Source organism: Miscanthus floridulus, chromosome 18 (genome assembly GCF_019320115.1).
Source record: "Miscanthus floridulus cultivar M001 chromosome 18, ASM1932011v1, whole genome shotgun sequence".
NCBI lineage: Eukaryota > Viridiplantae > Streptophyta > Magnoliopsida > Poales > Poaceae > Miscanthus > Miscanthus floridulus.
The window spans coordinates 123,246,317-123,262,723 of record NC_089597.1 but is presented as its reverse complement, the minus strand read 5'-3'; the positions used below and the strand labels follow the sequence as shown (position 1 = coordinate 123,262,723).

Genomic DNA, 16,407 nt, shown 5'->3' with positions numbered 1-16,407 from the left:
TACCTTTAATCTTTATTTTTTTAAAAATAAAGAAAATTTTATGTGCGATGCACTTGTAAGCTCTCAATGAATATCCTTTTGTACCTCTAATCTTTATTTTTTTAAAAATAAAGCAAACGAGCTAGACGTTGAATCAGAAGTAGGGAGGTAAGTGGGATAGCCTACAAATCCGTATATAGGTTTAATTTTGTGGGTTGCTGTGCAAAATTATATATCCATTCTTGATCGTGATTGAGTTGAGTGAGGATGATGGTGACTCTTGTAATAATTTTTGTCTGATTCTGTGATGAAAAACAATATTTTTTCCATTTTCTTAAAAAGTACAAGCCTCTACGTGGTGTGGGTCTACTTGGCATTGGCATGCTAGGATATTTATCACCTCCAGCGAGGCGGCGAACCAACCCAACCCGCTCGAGTCAAACAAGTTAAGACTTCAGAGATCGTCGACAACCTCACCAGTCCACAACCGCCAATTGCATAAGTGTGGCTAATTCGGGAGACGAATCGATAAGCCTAATTAACCCATGATTAACTCATGTGATGCTACAGTAATTATGTGTTAATCGATGCTTGATTAGGCTTAATAGATTCGTCTTGTGAATTAGCCACAACTTATGTAATTGGTTTTATAATTAGCTCATTTTTAATTCTCCTAATTAATATCTAAACATGTGATGTGACAGAGGCTAAAGTTTAGTCCTGAGATCAAGCACCCCCGGGAACAATCTTAAAGCTTCTTTCTGATCGAGGAACCCTGATAAGTAGTTGTTCATGGGCCTGAACATCATGTGGCGTTCCATAATTATCAGTTCATCACACTGCACGGAGTTCCAAAGAAAAACCGTTAAGCTCACATCGCCTTTCCGACCAAATAGACTGTCTCGTTCCATTACGTGATGGGCCGGTTTGGTCCGGACCGCTGTTCGCCCGGCCCATAATTAAGCAAATCGGGTCAGGGATCACGGGCAATTATCCGTAACCCGTCCAGGATCCGCGAGGCGGAACCGCCCCCGAGCCCCGACGCGGCGTTTCACTGGCCGCGGATAAACTTTGCGTCCCCTTCCACACGCGCTCCCCCTCTCACTCGCTCCGACAAAAAACCCTAGACCTCCCGCCACGCCGCCGCCAGCCGCCGCCTCCCTCCTCACAGACAGACGGTGGGTGTCCCCGATCGCCTCCTCTCGAATTTCTTCCACTCCTTCCCCGGATTCGTCTTGATTCGGTCTGTGTTTTCTGTAGGTTCCATCGCTGAGATTCTTCCTGTGAGGAGGTGTTGGGGGTAGCTGGCGATGGGGGCGGAACAGGGCTACGACGATATGGAGGTGACCAGCGACTCTGAGGCGTTCAACTATGTCGGGGGGGTGCTGCAGTCCGTGCGGAAGGTGCGGACCTTCCATCCTTAGCTCGTCGCCGTGCAATATGACTTATTTGCTTTTGGACGATTAGTATTCTCGTTGGGCTTGGAAGTTGGGAGTACTTAAGACTCTGTAGCTTCAATCTTTCAATACTTTACTTCATTGCTTCAATTATTGAGCATTCATTTTGGAGCTTGGCAAGTAAATTGGTGCACCTGCACCCCCTGAACTTGGACTATAAATTCAAATGCAATATGCTAGCTCTGCTTGTGCTCCCACCAAGGTTTCTTAGGATTTAGGACGTTAGAATGTGATATAGAAAAGTGCAGTATCCAAACCTTGTATTGAGAAAGCACCCCCAAAAAAACTACTGATGCAGTTTCTGACTCCATTGTATCTCCTGCAAATTTGAAAGGAGGGCATGATCTTCAGAATTTCTAAGCATCCCCTGGATAACCACACTAAAGCAGAACCAAGTGAGGATTTGGTATGTTTGTTATCAAGTCCAGAAATTCACCAATTGTTGCCCTCTGGCTCTGCTTTTGTTTCGTATCAGCAGTGGCGGAGGGTGACCAAAAGCAAGGAGGGGCAATTACAAAAGCTACTACTGTATTACCTATCAAATTTCTCAAATCTTGACTATAGGTGCAGTCCTACAAAGCATCCATGAGGATTATAGGATGTCATAGTTAATGTCAGAGTTACTGCCCTCCCAGAGGAGGGAGGGGAGGCCCAGTTTCCCCTTCATGAGCCTCCGCCCCTGTGTATCAGTTCTGTAGATCTCTGGTCTAAATTGCTCCTATCTGCTAGAAGTTAACAACTAATTAAATGACATACATCTTTTGCCAGTTTCTGTTAGATTTGTTAAACATTAAAGTTTTGCGGTCTGAATAACAAGAGCAATAATGCATTCACTTATCGTGTTATGGAAAACATATTCTCCAGAACAAAGCCGAGACTTGCAGTGAACTTTATATTCCTGCTTTCAAGTTCGAAACTAAAGCTTGCTGGTGAAGGCATGGCCAAATTCGCCAGATGCATGTGAGGTGTGGAGTTAGGGAAATTGAAAGGTGATCATTTTCAAATTGCGAGTGTTTAATTAGCTAATGCAGGATTCTTCTGCTTTTTACACCTCAAAACCACTATATTAAGGAAGCTTGTACACAATACACGTTTTAACAGGTGGACAAATGAAAGTATCTGCAGTGTTTATTTGCCTTTCTTAGAGAGTAGGTAATAGTCGTGTTCTTTTTGCTTCTTGTAGCTATGTACTTCTTGGAGACTGGAGTAATGCCTTGTCATTTAAAAAAATAGAACCCAAAATACATAAATTATTTAGCAACAGTGTATGTCGTGTAAAATTTTCCTTTCTTGTCTGAGCTCAGTCTGCTGATTTGAGTACACTGCCTTTACTCAGTCCCCTACATTAAGGAATTCATTCCATTTCTCATTTTGCTATTGATGTCATCCAAACAAGGATTTATGAGAACTTCAGAGCAAACTTCTATTGTCTACTTTAATGAATTCCCGAGTTACTTATAGAATAGTACAATGTAAATGTATTAACATGTCGATCTATCATTTAGGATCCATTTTTAATTGACCTAAGGGACAAAGATCGATATGATTTCCTGCTAGGCCTTGTAGACCCTACCAAGAAACGGAGTAGTGATGAGGAGGCTATGTTTGTTGTAAGTTCTTAACTCTTAACCCTATTTTAGCTTGTCCACCTTTCCGCACTTGATTCGTTAGTTCTGTTTCATGCTTATGCCCTACTTTTTTCCAGACTACTTTGAAGGCACTATCTGAAGGAGTATCCAAGATAGACACCATGTATCATCACGCACTTCTACACAATGTAATGTAATCCATAGTGCTCATTCCTTTATTTTTGTCGAGTGAATGAAATGTTACTAAAATTATTCTTTTTCAGATATTTACCATGTGCGTCTGGTACTTAAACAGCTACACAAGGGCTGCACTTTTGGATTTAATAACCAGATTGGTATACTTCCTCAGTTGTATATCCAGAGTTTTCTGCATTTGTGTGTGTGTGTGTGTGTTTCTAATTGATCTGTGTTTGTGTAGGCTGCTGTGGCAGACCAGTACCTCAGAGAATGTTTGCAGATGCTTGTGAATAATTTCACTCCACCTGGACCACTTATTCGTTACATTGAGGAGCCAAGGTGGCTTGCAAAGAAGGAAGAAATCTACTCTCAGTTGCAAGCGAGTTTGAAAAGGATTTCTGACACTGTGCCCTTAGCACCAAGGATGTTAAAGGATATAATAGATAGGAGTATGCCAAAGTTGTTTGATAACAAAGCTGTAAGTGTTATTTCTGTAGGCTATTCTATTTTTTCATTTGCTGCTATGTCTGTTTACAGATAGTCCCAACTTACTTGAATTCTTGATAGACAATTGACATGCGTATGGTTCACAAAAACTATAACCTCTCTCCATGTCTCTGTTTTTGTCCTTGGCTCCATTCTTTCCTCTGATTCTTTATTGGGTTGGGAGGGGGGTAACTAAAAAATTGGATGCAAACTAGAGTCGCCCGGTTTGAACATAGTGTAAAGTTATGTGCTGTTATAGCTATTTGATTTGATGCCTTTATGCAGTTTTTAGTACTTAACATGTTTTCTTCAGTCTGCTATCTTACAAACTTGTTTTCTTGCTGAGGGCCTGTTTGTTTAATAATACCATGTCCATACACTCCTGATGTGCAGTTTTTACACATACACCACTTACACTGCTCATGAGCAATCAATCTTACCTTCTGGGATTGTCTTTGCAGAAGATGGTATCATTTGTCGAGTGCATGTTGGGTCTTGATGCTGACGTTTGGGACATCATTGGACCATCATTGTTGGAGAAAGTTGTTTATCTACTTACGGAATTGGATGTATGCTCCTTTCCTTTTGTATGGTGAGGTAATCTATCTTGGAACTGGTTTTTTCTCTTATTGATTGATTGGAATTATGCAGGTTAATATAACATGGGAAGATATTCTTCAAGATGAACACAACAAAGGTATATTTGACATGGAGCTTGAGGATTTGGATGAGGATGAAGATAACCTTGGTCAAGAAGGAACAAAGGTTTGTCATATTTAGAATGTTCTTTGCGTTACTAATTGAGTACTTCTAATAGGAAATGTATGCACTTTATTACATAATTAACTGTGAGTAAATTAAGGCCTACTTTGATTGGTTAGGTCTTTTTTGGAGGAAATGTGTGTGCCGAGAAACTTGATGGTTTAATGGTGGTTGTGTGCGAGCACCTCAAGTCATGCGCAGAAGAACCTGATCACCTAATTAAGGTGAGCACATGGCTGGAATCTTAACTCAAAAACTGAACCTTCATTTGTCATCTTTTTTTGTATAACTTACGCTATTTGGGAATATGAAAACATAATTATAGTACTGATAGATACATCGCCACAAAAAGTTAATAAGGACTACAGTCATTTATTAATGGCAATTTTAGTTAAATATATGAATATGCCCATGTAGGTATGCATGGTTTCTTTGTTTCCCCCCTTGTAAATTTGCCACAAAATATTTTGTATGACTGTTCATGGTTGATGGTTCAGGACCTCAGGGTTAACCTGGCTACCCTCACCAAACCCAAACCAAAATTAACATGCGTATGCAGTTACGACACAGGGCTGATCCAATTTGAGAAAGATGCTATAATTTATTTAGATGTGGTTATAAACCGCCGAACCCATCTGAGGAGTCCAGTGGAACTCAGAGACCCTCAATCCCATATAAAGTGTTATTGGAGAAAGAAAGTGGGACATCAGCTACTTTGTGGCATGGACTGCATTGGCAGCAGCTTCTTCAGTTTTGTTTGGTGTCGCCCTCAACCCCCTTCAATCCCCTCCAATCCCCACCAAACCAAACAAGGCCTCAAGGGTATGGCTGGTAGCTTCTCCTTCAGGGGTATTAGATGTTGGCTTCCTGGATGGTTGTCTTCTTCGACAATGGCCAGTAGCTTCATGACATCTCAGGATGTGCTTCTCTGACAGCTTGAAGCTTAACACAGTGGCTATCATGTGACCGGCAACAGCCATCACCTTGTTGACGAGATGTATTTCATAACCGTTCAAAGTTTTGTTTAGCTTTCTCTCCTTTTCTAGCTTATTGATGCATCGTGTTTTGTGCTCAAGCTTCTCTTCCCTTTGCTGCCTTTGTTTGTTGACCCAAAGCTTCTTTCACTAAGGATTATTAGTCTTAATATGGTGTGATCCAAGGTCTTTAAGCTTTGGATTCTTAAAAGTTGGCTGTAGATGTGGGTTGTTAAAAGTTGTAAGCTGGTGGGATGCACTTGTGGATTGTGGTGTAAATGTGGTTGGATTCTAACATCTGCATTTAGAAAGCACCCATTTATTTAGCTTCAGCTTTTTGAACCAGAATCCTCAATATAAAGCAGAAACAAACAGGCCCTGAGGAATTTGATCTTTGTCTTGGTCCTGTATTTGACTTAACCTGGCTAGTAGAAACTGTCAGGACCACCAGACCAACCCAACCCCACAAGATAATCCAAGAGGCACCATCCTGAGTGGAACCAAGGCCCTAACCAGGTAAAGGTATGCAGATTGGGATGCAAAACAAAGGCACGCTGTAGAGCTGAGCTGTGTACAGCCATTTAACTTTGTGCTCTATCCTTAGGGTTGATTCTTTCGAGATTGTGTTTTTATAATTGTCAATTGCAACTCATCTAATGCTGTCTGAGAAATGTTCTATTTTGTGGTAGTTCATGACTTACGAGTGAATGATAAGTAAACACATATAAGCACTTCTGTCTTGATATTGCTCATGTTTTATCTTGACTTGGACAGGAATTTAACACTTTGAAGGCTATATTTAAATCACATGTGCTAAGGGTGCACAAATCCAAATTTGCACAGGTTAAGGATTAACCTTCTGTAAAGTAGATTCACAATGTTTAGTACCCAACTTGTATTTTCAGCTGCTTTCTGCCTTGCCCTCTTGGATTGACACATTTATTTTGACTTTTGCAGTTTATCATGTTTTATGCTTGTTCCCTGTATCCAGAGATCTGCGGTGATGGGTTTGCTGTTTTTCTTGCCGATATTTTTATTGACAAGGACAAAAAGGAGGATGCAATAACTAGGTAAGCCTCTTGTTTGCTATGCAAGGAGTACGTCCAGTAAGGAAACTTTCTGTCGTGTATCTAGGTGATTGGAGGCACCAGTGTTTGAACCTTACCTCTATAATGACCATTGCATGTTGTAAACTTGTAATCATGCCTTGACTATTTGCTCTGTTTTGACACTTTGCCTTACAGAGTTAGGAGATTTTGGCATCGTAGCTGTGTGAATAATTTATTATAGACATACTCATAGTTTTTACGGCGGCGTGGCGAGGCGCGGCGACCCACCACCTTCACACCTTTACAGCGTCTATGGCGCGCGGCGTGGCGACGCCATACACACATCGGCGTGGCGAATACATACATTATAGTCTAGGATATTAGGAAATTATATTGACAAATGGTAATGCAAATGTAGCTTAAAAGGTATAGTCTACAATATTAGCAAATCAAAATAGCAATGTAAATGTAGCACAAAAGACATAGAACTCTCTCATCTCTCAAACTTCCAAATCTCTCATCTCTCAAAAGTCGTCCAATGCAAACTCATCGAGATCGTTAGAAGCATCCATGTTCTCTCCACCATCTTCAGTAGCATCCATTGGTTGTTCACCAAAATCATCTATATCATCATCATCCAAAATGATCTCTTCTTCCTCTCCCTCTTCCTCATCTTCTTCAACCACTCTTGATATATGCCTTGCACGACGAGCGTAGGTCCTAGGAAGATTACGACCTCGAAGCTCACGTGATGCACCAATGGCTTCATCAACTTGATCCCATGTGAGGTCCGAACCACGTGCACCTTCAGGTTGGGCCATTGGGTCTACCCATTCATTGTTCCAATCAAAATCTTCTATAACCAAAGGGTCATAGCTTTTACCCGCTTCCTCGCGGCGCTTTCGGAACCTACTAGTCATTTTCCGATTATAGGAAACATAAACCAAATCATTCAATCTTTTATGCTCCAGCCGGTTTCTCTTCTTAGTATGAATCTACAATTGATCATAAAGCAAGCAAAGTTAATAAAATATGCTTTAACCGGTTTCATTCAATTGAATCAGAATTATGGAACTTGAGTACTTTACTTACAAATTCAAAAGTGCTCCAATTACGCTCACAACCGGATGATGAAGCACAAAGACTAACAATACGCTTTGCAAATCTTTGTAGGTCAATGGATCGGCCACCATACGTACGCCACCAATCAACTAAATTAACAATACACATTCATATATTAGGATTTAAGCCTTAAATAACATGCAGCAATTAAATTTTTAAATCACTTACGAGGGTTCTTTGACTTCATGGTTTGGAGGGCCATACAATTCTTGAAGATATCTCCACGTTGATCTTCATAGAGCATGGATTGTTGATCAATTTTGTTTCGAATGCTCTCATCTTCCACCATTCGTGCAAGCACATCATTGAAACAACCCCTTAGATGACCAACATATTCATCATTCTCCTTTTGGATGGTATAGAATTTTCCTGGGTTCAAAAAGAGGGCAGCGCCATAGAGTGGGGTATCCATTTGCCTATCCCAACGACTCTCAATAATTTGTATGATCTTGTTGAGCAAGCTTCTCTTGTTTTCAGTAGAGAAGCTAGCCTTGATCTTCTCTTTTGCATGATTCATGAGAGCAGCAACCTCTGGCATGGCAGGCCTCTCATCACCATCAACCACCCTCAACACAATGATAAGTGGTAGAGAAGCTCTAAGGCAATCCTCAACGGAGTTCCAAAACTCCCTAGAAAGCACAATATCATACACTTTTTTCCCGGCCTCTGTCTTTGCTAGTTTGCAACCAGTCCAATCCTCGGTGGTAAACAGAAATCTTAATGCATCTTTGTGCTTGTACAAACTCTGCAAGGTGAGGAATGTGGTAGCAAACCGAGTGGCTGCGGGTCTCACAAGATCCCTCCCATTTGTCTTCTCCCTCATTGCACTAAGAAGTCTTCCATGTCTATAGATGAAAGTAGTGACATGCCGGGCACGTGAGATAGGCTTCTTAAATTCCTTCAACTTCCCTACGTCTTCCAACATAAGGTCTAAGCAATGTGCAGCACAAGGAGTCCAATAAAGTGTAGGAAACCTCTCCATGAGAAGCTTGCCCGCTGCTTTATAGTTAGCTCCATTATCAGTGACAACTTGCACAACTTTATCTACTCCAATGTCCATGATTTTCTTCTCTAACAAATCAGCTAACATCACCTGATCATGAACTTCACTTGATGCATCAATTGACTCCAAGAAGAAAGTCCCCTCCGGACTATTGACTAGAAAGTTGATCAAATGATGCCCCCTCCTATCTGTCCATCCATCTGACATCAATGTGCAGCCATATTGTTTCCATGCTTCCTCATGTTTCTTCCTCAAATCATCTGTCTCCTTAACAACCTTTTGGAGCAATGGCTCCCTAAGCTCATGGTAGGTAGGAGGCTTATACCCAGAACCGTACTGTGCAGTGGCCTCTATAGCAATCTCAAACTGCCTAGAATTTACGGCATTGAATGGTATGCCACACTCATAAAAGAACCTGGCCCACTCTAAGTTGACAGCTTCTCTTTCTTCCTTTGTCCTCATGCTAGCTTGAATACTGATTTGAGAAGGACCCTTCGAGTGTCTTTCTTCCACAACCTCTGTTGGAGTTCTCCGAAGCATTGAACCAACTGACTTGCTGGGCTCTTTTGGAGCACAGAACTTCAATGTGGATTGTTTCCTTTTGGCAGCTGTCCCTGAACTAGGATGCACAATGCTTCTAGCAACATCTTGGGACTCCTCTATCAAAACAATCACATCATCTTCCCCTTGTTGCTCTCCTTCTTCATCATCAAGGACAAGTGGTCTCTTCTTCTTCTTCATAGCATCTTGCATCTCTCGTGCAATAGTTGTTGTGGTATTGACACATTTCTGAACATCTCCATAACCACCCACAAGATGCTCCTTGAGCCTTGTAATTCCTCCAGTTATTCTTCTATCACATAAGCAACACTGCACAACATCTCTATTGCCAATGGTTGGCCAAAATCCATATTTCCACCCAGGATCATTTGACTTTGCCGGCTTCCGCTTTGGATCAGTCTTTGGATCAATATTTGATGCCGCGTCCGAGGCCTCCGCGCTTCCAGTCCCTTGAGTAGCCATGTTCTGTACTTCTGTCAAAAAAAAGAAAGGCGTTGAAGAACAGAGGCACAGAGAGAACAGAGAAGCAGAGGCAGTGAGGCACTTCAACTCACCACTTCGTGTCTTCACTCGGGCTCGGATCACAGAGGCACAGAGAGAACAGAGGAACGGAGGAACAGGCGGCGGCGGCTCGGGCTCAGATAGGAGGCGCCTCCAGGCAGGGGAACAGAGGAACAGAGGCCTCTCTTCTTGGTGCGCAGCCGCCCGGCCTCTCTCTTCCCCGGCGCCCTCCCCCTCCCCACCACCCTCCCTTCCCCTATGCGCCTCCCCCTCCCTTCCTCCTCGCCCGCACGGGAGTCGCGTGCAGGGGAGCTCAGATCGGAGGCGGCTCCAGGCGGGGGACAGAGGAACAGAGGCCGGCGGATCGGGAGGGCGGGGGAGGCCGACGGACGGCGGCCGACGGAGGGCGGGCGAGGCCGACTCCAGGCGGCGGCGGCTTGGGCTCGGATCGGAGGCGGCTCCAGGCGGGAACAGAGGAACAGAGGATGGGCGGATCGGGAGGGCGGGGGAGGCCTACGGACGGCGGCCGACGGAGGACGGGCGAGGCCGACTCCAGGCGGCAGCGGCTCGGGCCGGCGGAGGGCGGGCGAGGAGATTGCGGCGGCGGGGCGGGGAGATTGCGGCGGCAGGGCGTTTCCAGGCGCGGGGGGGTTCCTCTATTTGTGCCTGGGCCCGGCTGTACCCTACACTCGGCGTGTAGGGCGCCCGCCACAGCGCACTACGGCGCCACAGGACGCCATATCGGCGCCACGGGGACGCCACGGCGCTATGGCGGACGCCATACACGCCGGAGCCGTGGCGTCGCCGTGGCGAGAGCCATAAAACCGCCACGGCGATATGGCGACGATATGGCGACGCCACAATAACTATGGACATACTATCTTCACTAAAGTTTACTGCACTGTGGTAAAAAGGTCTGGGCTTACAAATATAATCATTGGAGGAGATTCAGTGATCGAAATAACTAGCATATTTTGTTCTGAGATCGATTTGTTGCTAACCTAATACACAACCTGTGTGAATTGACGATTAAAGAAATGCCAATGACCACATTTGTTTCTCTATGTGCAGAATGTCTGCAGTTTCATATGTTGGAAGCTATCTGTCCCGGGCAAGGTTCATTTCCGTAAATAAAGTTGTTGCTGTACTCAAAAGGTGGCTACACTCTGAACTTGCAAAATTTTTGTTTTGAACACCTCACACAGTATCTACATTTTATGCATTTGTACATCTGAGATTTATGTTACGTTATGTGCTTAGGTTAGTGGAGTGGTGTGGGGACTATTGTGGCTGTCAGCTGGACAAAGGGGTGACAGCCAATCCTATAAAACATCAACTATTTTATGCTAGCTGCCAGGTTTGTTATGCCATATTCTTTATGTATATTTAACTAAGCAAGAGAAGAAGTTGGTCAAATGCATGTTATTACTCAATCACCCATGTTCCTGTTCTAGCATCATATGCTTTCTGAATGTTTTATCTGCCATGTTTCTTAACCTGCAGGCTGTGATGTATGTCCTATGCTTTCGGTTAAGATCTATTATGGACTACCCAAATCTTAAACTACAACTTTTTCAAATGCGAATCCAGAATATCTTGGCCCACCCATTGGAGCCATTAAAGGTCTGGATCACACTCCCTACCACTTTCACTGTATCTTTTAGCAGCCACGCACTTGTGTTTTGCCTTTATATAAATACATAGTGGTAACTGGTATGCCTTTTGATGCTATAGGTGTGCTTGCCTTCAATAGTGATTGAGTTCTTGAGACAGGCTAGGGCTGCAAGTCTGTTCCATGCATCTGTGAATTCAACACATGAAGATGCAGTTGAATCTGATCTATCGAAGGCATTTGGAGGACTTAATAGGCTTGACATGTTCTTCCCATTTGACCCATATCTGCTTAAAGAGTCTGACAGGTTTGAATATCAATAAGAGTGCCTTTTTAGCCAGTTGTAGTGTCATTATGTTCTACTTCTAGTGCGTGCTCTTGGAGGATGGTTATTTGCATATCATTCAATCCTGAACTTTATAAAACTGTTGTCATACCATTGCTATAACATCTATACCAGAAATTGCTAGAAATTTTAATTCCTATTGCTGGGTCCTCTTTTTTCTCCTTATTATGAGCTCAACCAGCATCGGCAGAATGGTGTTTTAATTCAGAAGCTAATTGTCCTTGTAATTAGTGTACTACCTCTGTCCTGAAAAGAATGCAACTATGGGTTGCGTGCCACAAAAAATGGTTCACGTTTGACCAAGTTTTTAGTAAATAATATTCATAGTTATGTCTTTAAATTCATTTATTATAAAAAATACATTTCATAATTAATCTGATGGTATTTATTTGGTATCATAAACATGGATATTTTTTTATCTATAATTGATCAAACTTAAGGTACTAAAACGTGACACTGTGCTAGAATTGCATTCTTTTGGGGGACGGAGGTAGTATATTAGTGTTTCCTGCCTGATGATCCATTGTATCCTTGCAGATATATACGCCCAAATTTTGAGTTCTGGTCCTTGGTCAAGACGACATACAGTAACAACAACAGCGACGTGGACGACGACGAGCTTGCCGACATTGACGCACCCGGAATGAATGTGGGCAGCTTGGATGATCACTTTGAAATAGATTTTAACGATGACGATGACATTGAGTATTCGATGAATAAGATGTCCATAACACCGCACCGCACTTTCTACCATCCACTGGCTACAAACAGTGAGTTCAGCAGCATGCCTGCGAGGATCAGACCTTCAGTGAGCCCTCCATCATAGCTGGCCATCACAAGATCATTCTGTTCTACTCAGCTCTTTACTTGACTGATGATGACAAAGCCAGATGCTATGAAGTTGCACGTGCCAAGAAGGATCCAGGGGATGACGATCAAACAGATACCGGAGCTTTCGATTGTAGTTGTTAGTAGGGTCAAAACCCATTATTCTGCAGTTTGTAGGGTACCATTTGGGGTGAAATGCAGAATGTATGTGTGTTTCAGGGCACATTGTGGAAAATGGTTTTGTGATTGTATACTTGGTAGGCACCCCTCAGGGATGTGTATTAAAGACAATGTGTTACGACGTGAAATGGTTCGCCGAAAGTATTCGACATCAATGGTCTAATGTTAGAATGTGGAAACAGTTGCCTGTTTGATGGGCAGCCGGTAACGTAGTCGGTTTACAACTGCGCGGAATCTGTGTCAACCACGCTCTGCCTATAAGCCTCTCGTTGACTCGTCAGGAGCAAATCCCTGTTGAGCTCTTGTTGAGGGATTTGATCCAGACGAGTCGGGTGGGGAGGTTCATCTCGCACTGTGTTGCTTGAGACTTTCAACCTGGACTCTATCGACCGCCTCCTTGGTGATGTCAAGTTTGGCTTGAACATACAAAAATTGCTCAAAAACCGATAGATGTCGGCCGGTGATTTGGTGAAATCGGGTCTAAATTAAATGGCACCAACCTCATATAGCAGATTCTCTAGGTGTTTTGTGGATCTCACAAATGAAGGAATACCATAAAATTAGACTGTCGTATGAAGATTCTTAAAAGAATAATCTTGAAACTCTTTATCAGGATGGACTCTTTGAAGCAGGACAGTTTCTCTGTCGACAACCCAGGGTTGTTTTTTTGCCCCGACATGGCATTCTACGCAGGTTCTTAAACTGGGCAAGAAAAAGATTAGGCGGATCTCAAAAAAAAAAAAAAAAAGGTTAGGCTGCACCTGGCTTATCTTGTGGTGGCTCCAAGCCGGCGCATATCGGGCTGCACGGCCGTGTGGGGAATGTTCCTGACTATGTCCTCAGGGCCAGCCACCTTCAAGGATAAAGAACTCCATGTGGTGGGGAAGCTATCCGCGGAGAAACCAGGCCATGCAAACGGCATTGCTCAGACTTTGGGGAAGATTTGGTGCCCGATCAAAGGTATTAGATGCACAGACCTTGGCTGCAATTTATTTGTGATAACTTTCCTACAGCCCGGAGGGGAAGAGAAGGGCTATTGAATAGGGTCCATGGGCTTCTTTTTGATAACTTTTTGTTGACATATAGAGAGTTCTACTACTACTTATTATCACACAAGTTATAAAACCTGTGTCACGTAGAGTTGGAATTTTGATTAGACTGCGCCAAGGTTGAGTCGTAGAGTCGGTCGCCAGCCAAGGCTCCGGAATGACAACAAGGAGAACGAAACTAAGGAAACACCTCAAGAAGAGCCTAAAACGAACTTGACCCAGATCGAACAGGGAGAACTAGTAGGTGGTGATCATGGCAACGATCGACATCAGCCATTCAGCCTCAACAGTGCAAGCGCTCAAGACAACAACAGCCTGTTAATTACATCCAAAACTAAACAGATCCTTGCCAATTCCCTGAACACAAGTTACTAGCTAGTTGATTTCATGCACGAAAGTCTGCAAGATCGATGGATGTATACGTCTGCCAGCAAGATATAGATTTTGCTTCGTTGTCGAGTGTACGTTCTTGTAGTGCATGGGGATGTTGGGGCCATAGAGCAGAGGTAGGGGCTGCTCGCAACGCCGACGAAACAAGCCTCCCCGCAGGTCATCCAGAGTGCTCACCGCTTCACTAGGCTCAACGACAAGCCCACCGGGAGTGTTGCATATATATTTCAAGAGGAAACTGACAGCTTCTGTTCGGCTGGTACACAAAACTACTGTGTATCGGCTGGTTCTGGCTGGTTTCAGCTGATTCAATAGTGTTCTGTGAGAGAGAATAAACTGAAACAAGCGAGACAAGTCGAACCGAACAAGCTTTGTACACTTAATTTGGCGGAAACGTATATGTATATAAAAATGATTAGAGAGAGAGAGAGAGAGAGAGAGAGAGAGTAGGAAGGGATCCTTAGGTACATAGTGTAAACACTGGAATCTTAATATGACACGGCCCAAAGGCATGTTGTCTTCTACTCCGATCCTGTGCCCCTTGCTCCCAACCTATGGCTACTCCAAGAGAACCATTCTAACTGATTTTTTTCCCCTTCTCCACCGTACTGCAGTGGATTTGCTTTCTTGATGACCGCCTCTTATTTTTGTTTTCTTTTTTCTTTTATGCAAAACCGCTAGCTGGGTCGCTTTCGGGCTGGATTTTTCTTACATCCCGTTCAACATTGGAGTTCACTGCAGGCAAGGTCATCAGAATTAGTACAGTGATACTTTGAAGCCAAATGGACCGATTGATAGTACCACATTTATTGGCCTTTTTTTTACAAACTTATACTCCATCTGTCCTGAAATACAAGGGATTCAAGTCTGTCCTAAGTCAAATTGTGTTAAGTTTGACCAAAATAAGAAAAAAGAATAATAGTTATGACATTAAATTGGTATTATTGACACATTACAAATTATTTTTTTCATAATTTACATCTTTGATATGATAGATATTAATACTTTTCTCTATAAATTTGATCAAATTTTACATAGTTTAACTTAGGACAGACTTAAATTCTTTATATTTTAGGACAGAGAGCTTCTGCAAAAGAATATCCAACAAAGCAACATTCATGCAATCAATCATTCTGATTCCAACTGAATCGAGCAATTCAACACTACTTGAATCCTCATAGAATACTGCCAAAACTTCAAACCCCAGTGTACTAGTCTTAAGTTCTCTACTTATGAAATTCAAAATTTTAAAATTCTCAGTGGGATGGAGACACGCTCTATACAAAATTTTTAGTGCTTAAAGAGCTCTAAAAATTTCTAGTTGATTTTTTTTTCATTTGGAATTATTTAGGAACCTAAATATTTAATAAAAGATAGCATGACTAAAAAATTGAAGATATGTGGGTCCCACATGCCACATCAGCCAAAACCACCATCGAAATCACTCTAAACTATTTAAGTAGAATAATTTATCTTAATTTTAAAATTAAGGGCGGGGGTATAAATTGTCCGATATTCGAGTTCAAAGATGTCTTTTAAATTCAGCGATAAGTTCAGAGGCCAAATTGAATTGGACTTTACTCTATCTCAGATATGCCACTAAATTCAATCAGGATATAATCATATAAGAATTCTGATGGGTATCATGTCTCTGTTAACAAGTATAGCGAGACTGTGAGAGTTATACTAGTATGAACTATATAGCTGACAATGGACCACAGAATCTCTAACGGCCACTGCACAACCAACTAGTATACTCCTCGAAGTTAATTGACATCTTTTTTGGAGAAGCTACACTATGATGGCACAAAACCATTGCAATTGAGTAGTGGCATAACGCTATTAAACAAACTACCTGGAGAAACCGCGGGATTCCTTAGAGACGACGCGACGACGCTGCCATGGCAAAAAAAAAAAAAAAAAAAGACACCACCTAGCTCCCTTCGAGTGCCAAACTGAGACACATCTTGCAGCTTTCACTGTGTTCGGCTGGTACACTCGGGCACTGTAGCTCGGCTGATTTTGGATGATTTAATAGTGTTCTGTGAGGGAGAATAAGTTGAAACAAGCTGGGACATGACCAGCCGAAGCGTCTGTTCCCCAACAGTAGAGAGAGGCGACGTGCCGGCGATTTCTCGACTCTCCGCCGGATTCACTGCTTTTCCTCGCCGTCGGTGGCCTTTTTGGCGCCGATGTGCTTGGGGAACGGCGGATCAGAGTAGTTTTACCTTTGGATTTTTTACCGGTGGAGATGTCGTCGGTAAACTTTTGTCCCTTCCAGAGTTTCTCTACTATTGCCTGTGTTCGTGATGGGCGAGTCCTGGTGCTGTCTGAGGTGCATG

The 16,407-nt window shown here is 42.9% G+C and overlaps 2 protein-coding genes across 4 annotated transcripts; one reads left to right on the top strand and one right to left on the bottom strand.

The window, feature by feature from the left end:
• Window positions 1–1,023: 1,023 nt before the first annotated feature.
• On the top strand, window positions 1,024–12,777 carry LOC136520192 (uncharacterized). Of its 2 annotated transcripts, none has more exons than XM_066513639.1 (16): window positions 1,024–1,157; window positions 1,240–1,382; window positions 2,942–3,046; window positions 3,142–3,213; window positions 3,289–3,360; window positions 3,444–3,680; window positions 4,150–4,257; window positions 4,340–4,453; window positions 4,570–4,674; window positions 6,199–6,267; window positions 6,382–6,494; window positions 10,732–10,815; window positions 10,921–11,017; window positions 11,164–11,283; window positions 11,395–11,579; window positions 12,156–12,777. In XM_066513639.1, exons 2-16 carry the CDS (start codon window positions 1,290–1,292, stop codon window positions 12,442–12,444), a joined length of 1,863 nt encoding a protein of 620 aa, XP_066369736.1. In that variant the 5' UTR covers window positions 1,024–1,157; window positions 1,240–1,289; the 3' UTR covers window positions 12,445–12,777. The 2 variants fall into 2 exon arrangements, with proteins under 2 accessions (XP_066369736.1, XP_066369737.1); XM_066513640.1 differs by lacking the exon at window positions 1,024–1,157 and adding an exon at window positions 2,301–2,425 and having other exon boundaries at window positions 1,243–1,382.
• On the bottom strand, window positions 6,519–10,713 carry LOC136520191 (uncharacterized). 2 transcript variants are annotated; one of them, XM_066513638.1, is made up of 4 exons: window positions 7,764–10,713; window positions 7,566–7,684; window positions 7,076–7,468; window positions 6,519–7,045 (listed from the first exon to the last, which is right to left on the bottom strand). In XM_066513638.1, the coding sequence occupies exons 1-4, from the start codon at window positions 9,619–9,621 to the stop codon at window positions 6,998–7,000; spliced, it is 2,418 nt and encodes an 805-aa protein (XP_066369735.1). In that variant the 5' UTR covers window positions 9,622–10,713; the 3' UTR covers window positions 6,519–6,997. The 2 variants fall into 2 exon arrangements, with proteins under 2 accessions (XP_066369735.1, XP_066369734.1); XM_066513637.1 differs by having other exon boundaries at window positions 6,519–7,468.
• Window positions 12,778–16,407: the final 3,630 nt, after the last annotated feature.

What these genes read in the sequence shown, in the direction of transcription:
- LOC136520191 (XM_066513637.1), bottom strand. Translation starts at nt 9,621, where the DNA reads ATGGCTACTCAAGGGACTGGAAGCGCGGAGGCCTCGGACGCGGCATCA. An exon ending in CATGAAGTCAAAGAACCCTC is followed by an intron (nt 7,685 to 7,763) that starts GTAAGTGATTTA and finishes TTGTTAATTTAG; the next exon opens with TTGATTGGTGGCGTACGTAT. An exon ending in ATTGGAGCACTTTTGAATTT is followed by an intron (nt 7,469 to 7,565) that starts GTAAGTAAAGTA and finishes GATCAATTGTAG; the next exon opens with ATTCATACTAAGAAGAGAAA.
- LOC136520192 (XM_066513639.1), top strand. Translation starts at nt 1,290, where the DNA reads ATGGGGGCGGAACAGGGCTACGACGATATGGAGGTGACCAGCGACTCT. An exon ending in ATCACGCACTTCTACACAAT is followed by an intron (nt 3,214 to 3,288) that starts GTAATGTAATCC and finishes ATTCTTTTTCAG; the next exon opens with ATATTTACCATGTGCGTCTG. An exon ending in AAGGAGGATGCAATAACTAG is followed by an intron (nt 6,495 to 10,731) that starts GTAAGCCTCTTG and finishes CTCTATGTGCAG; the next exon opens with AATGTCTGCAGTTTCATATG.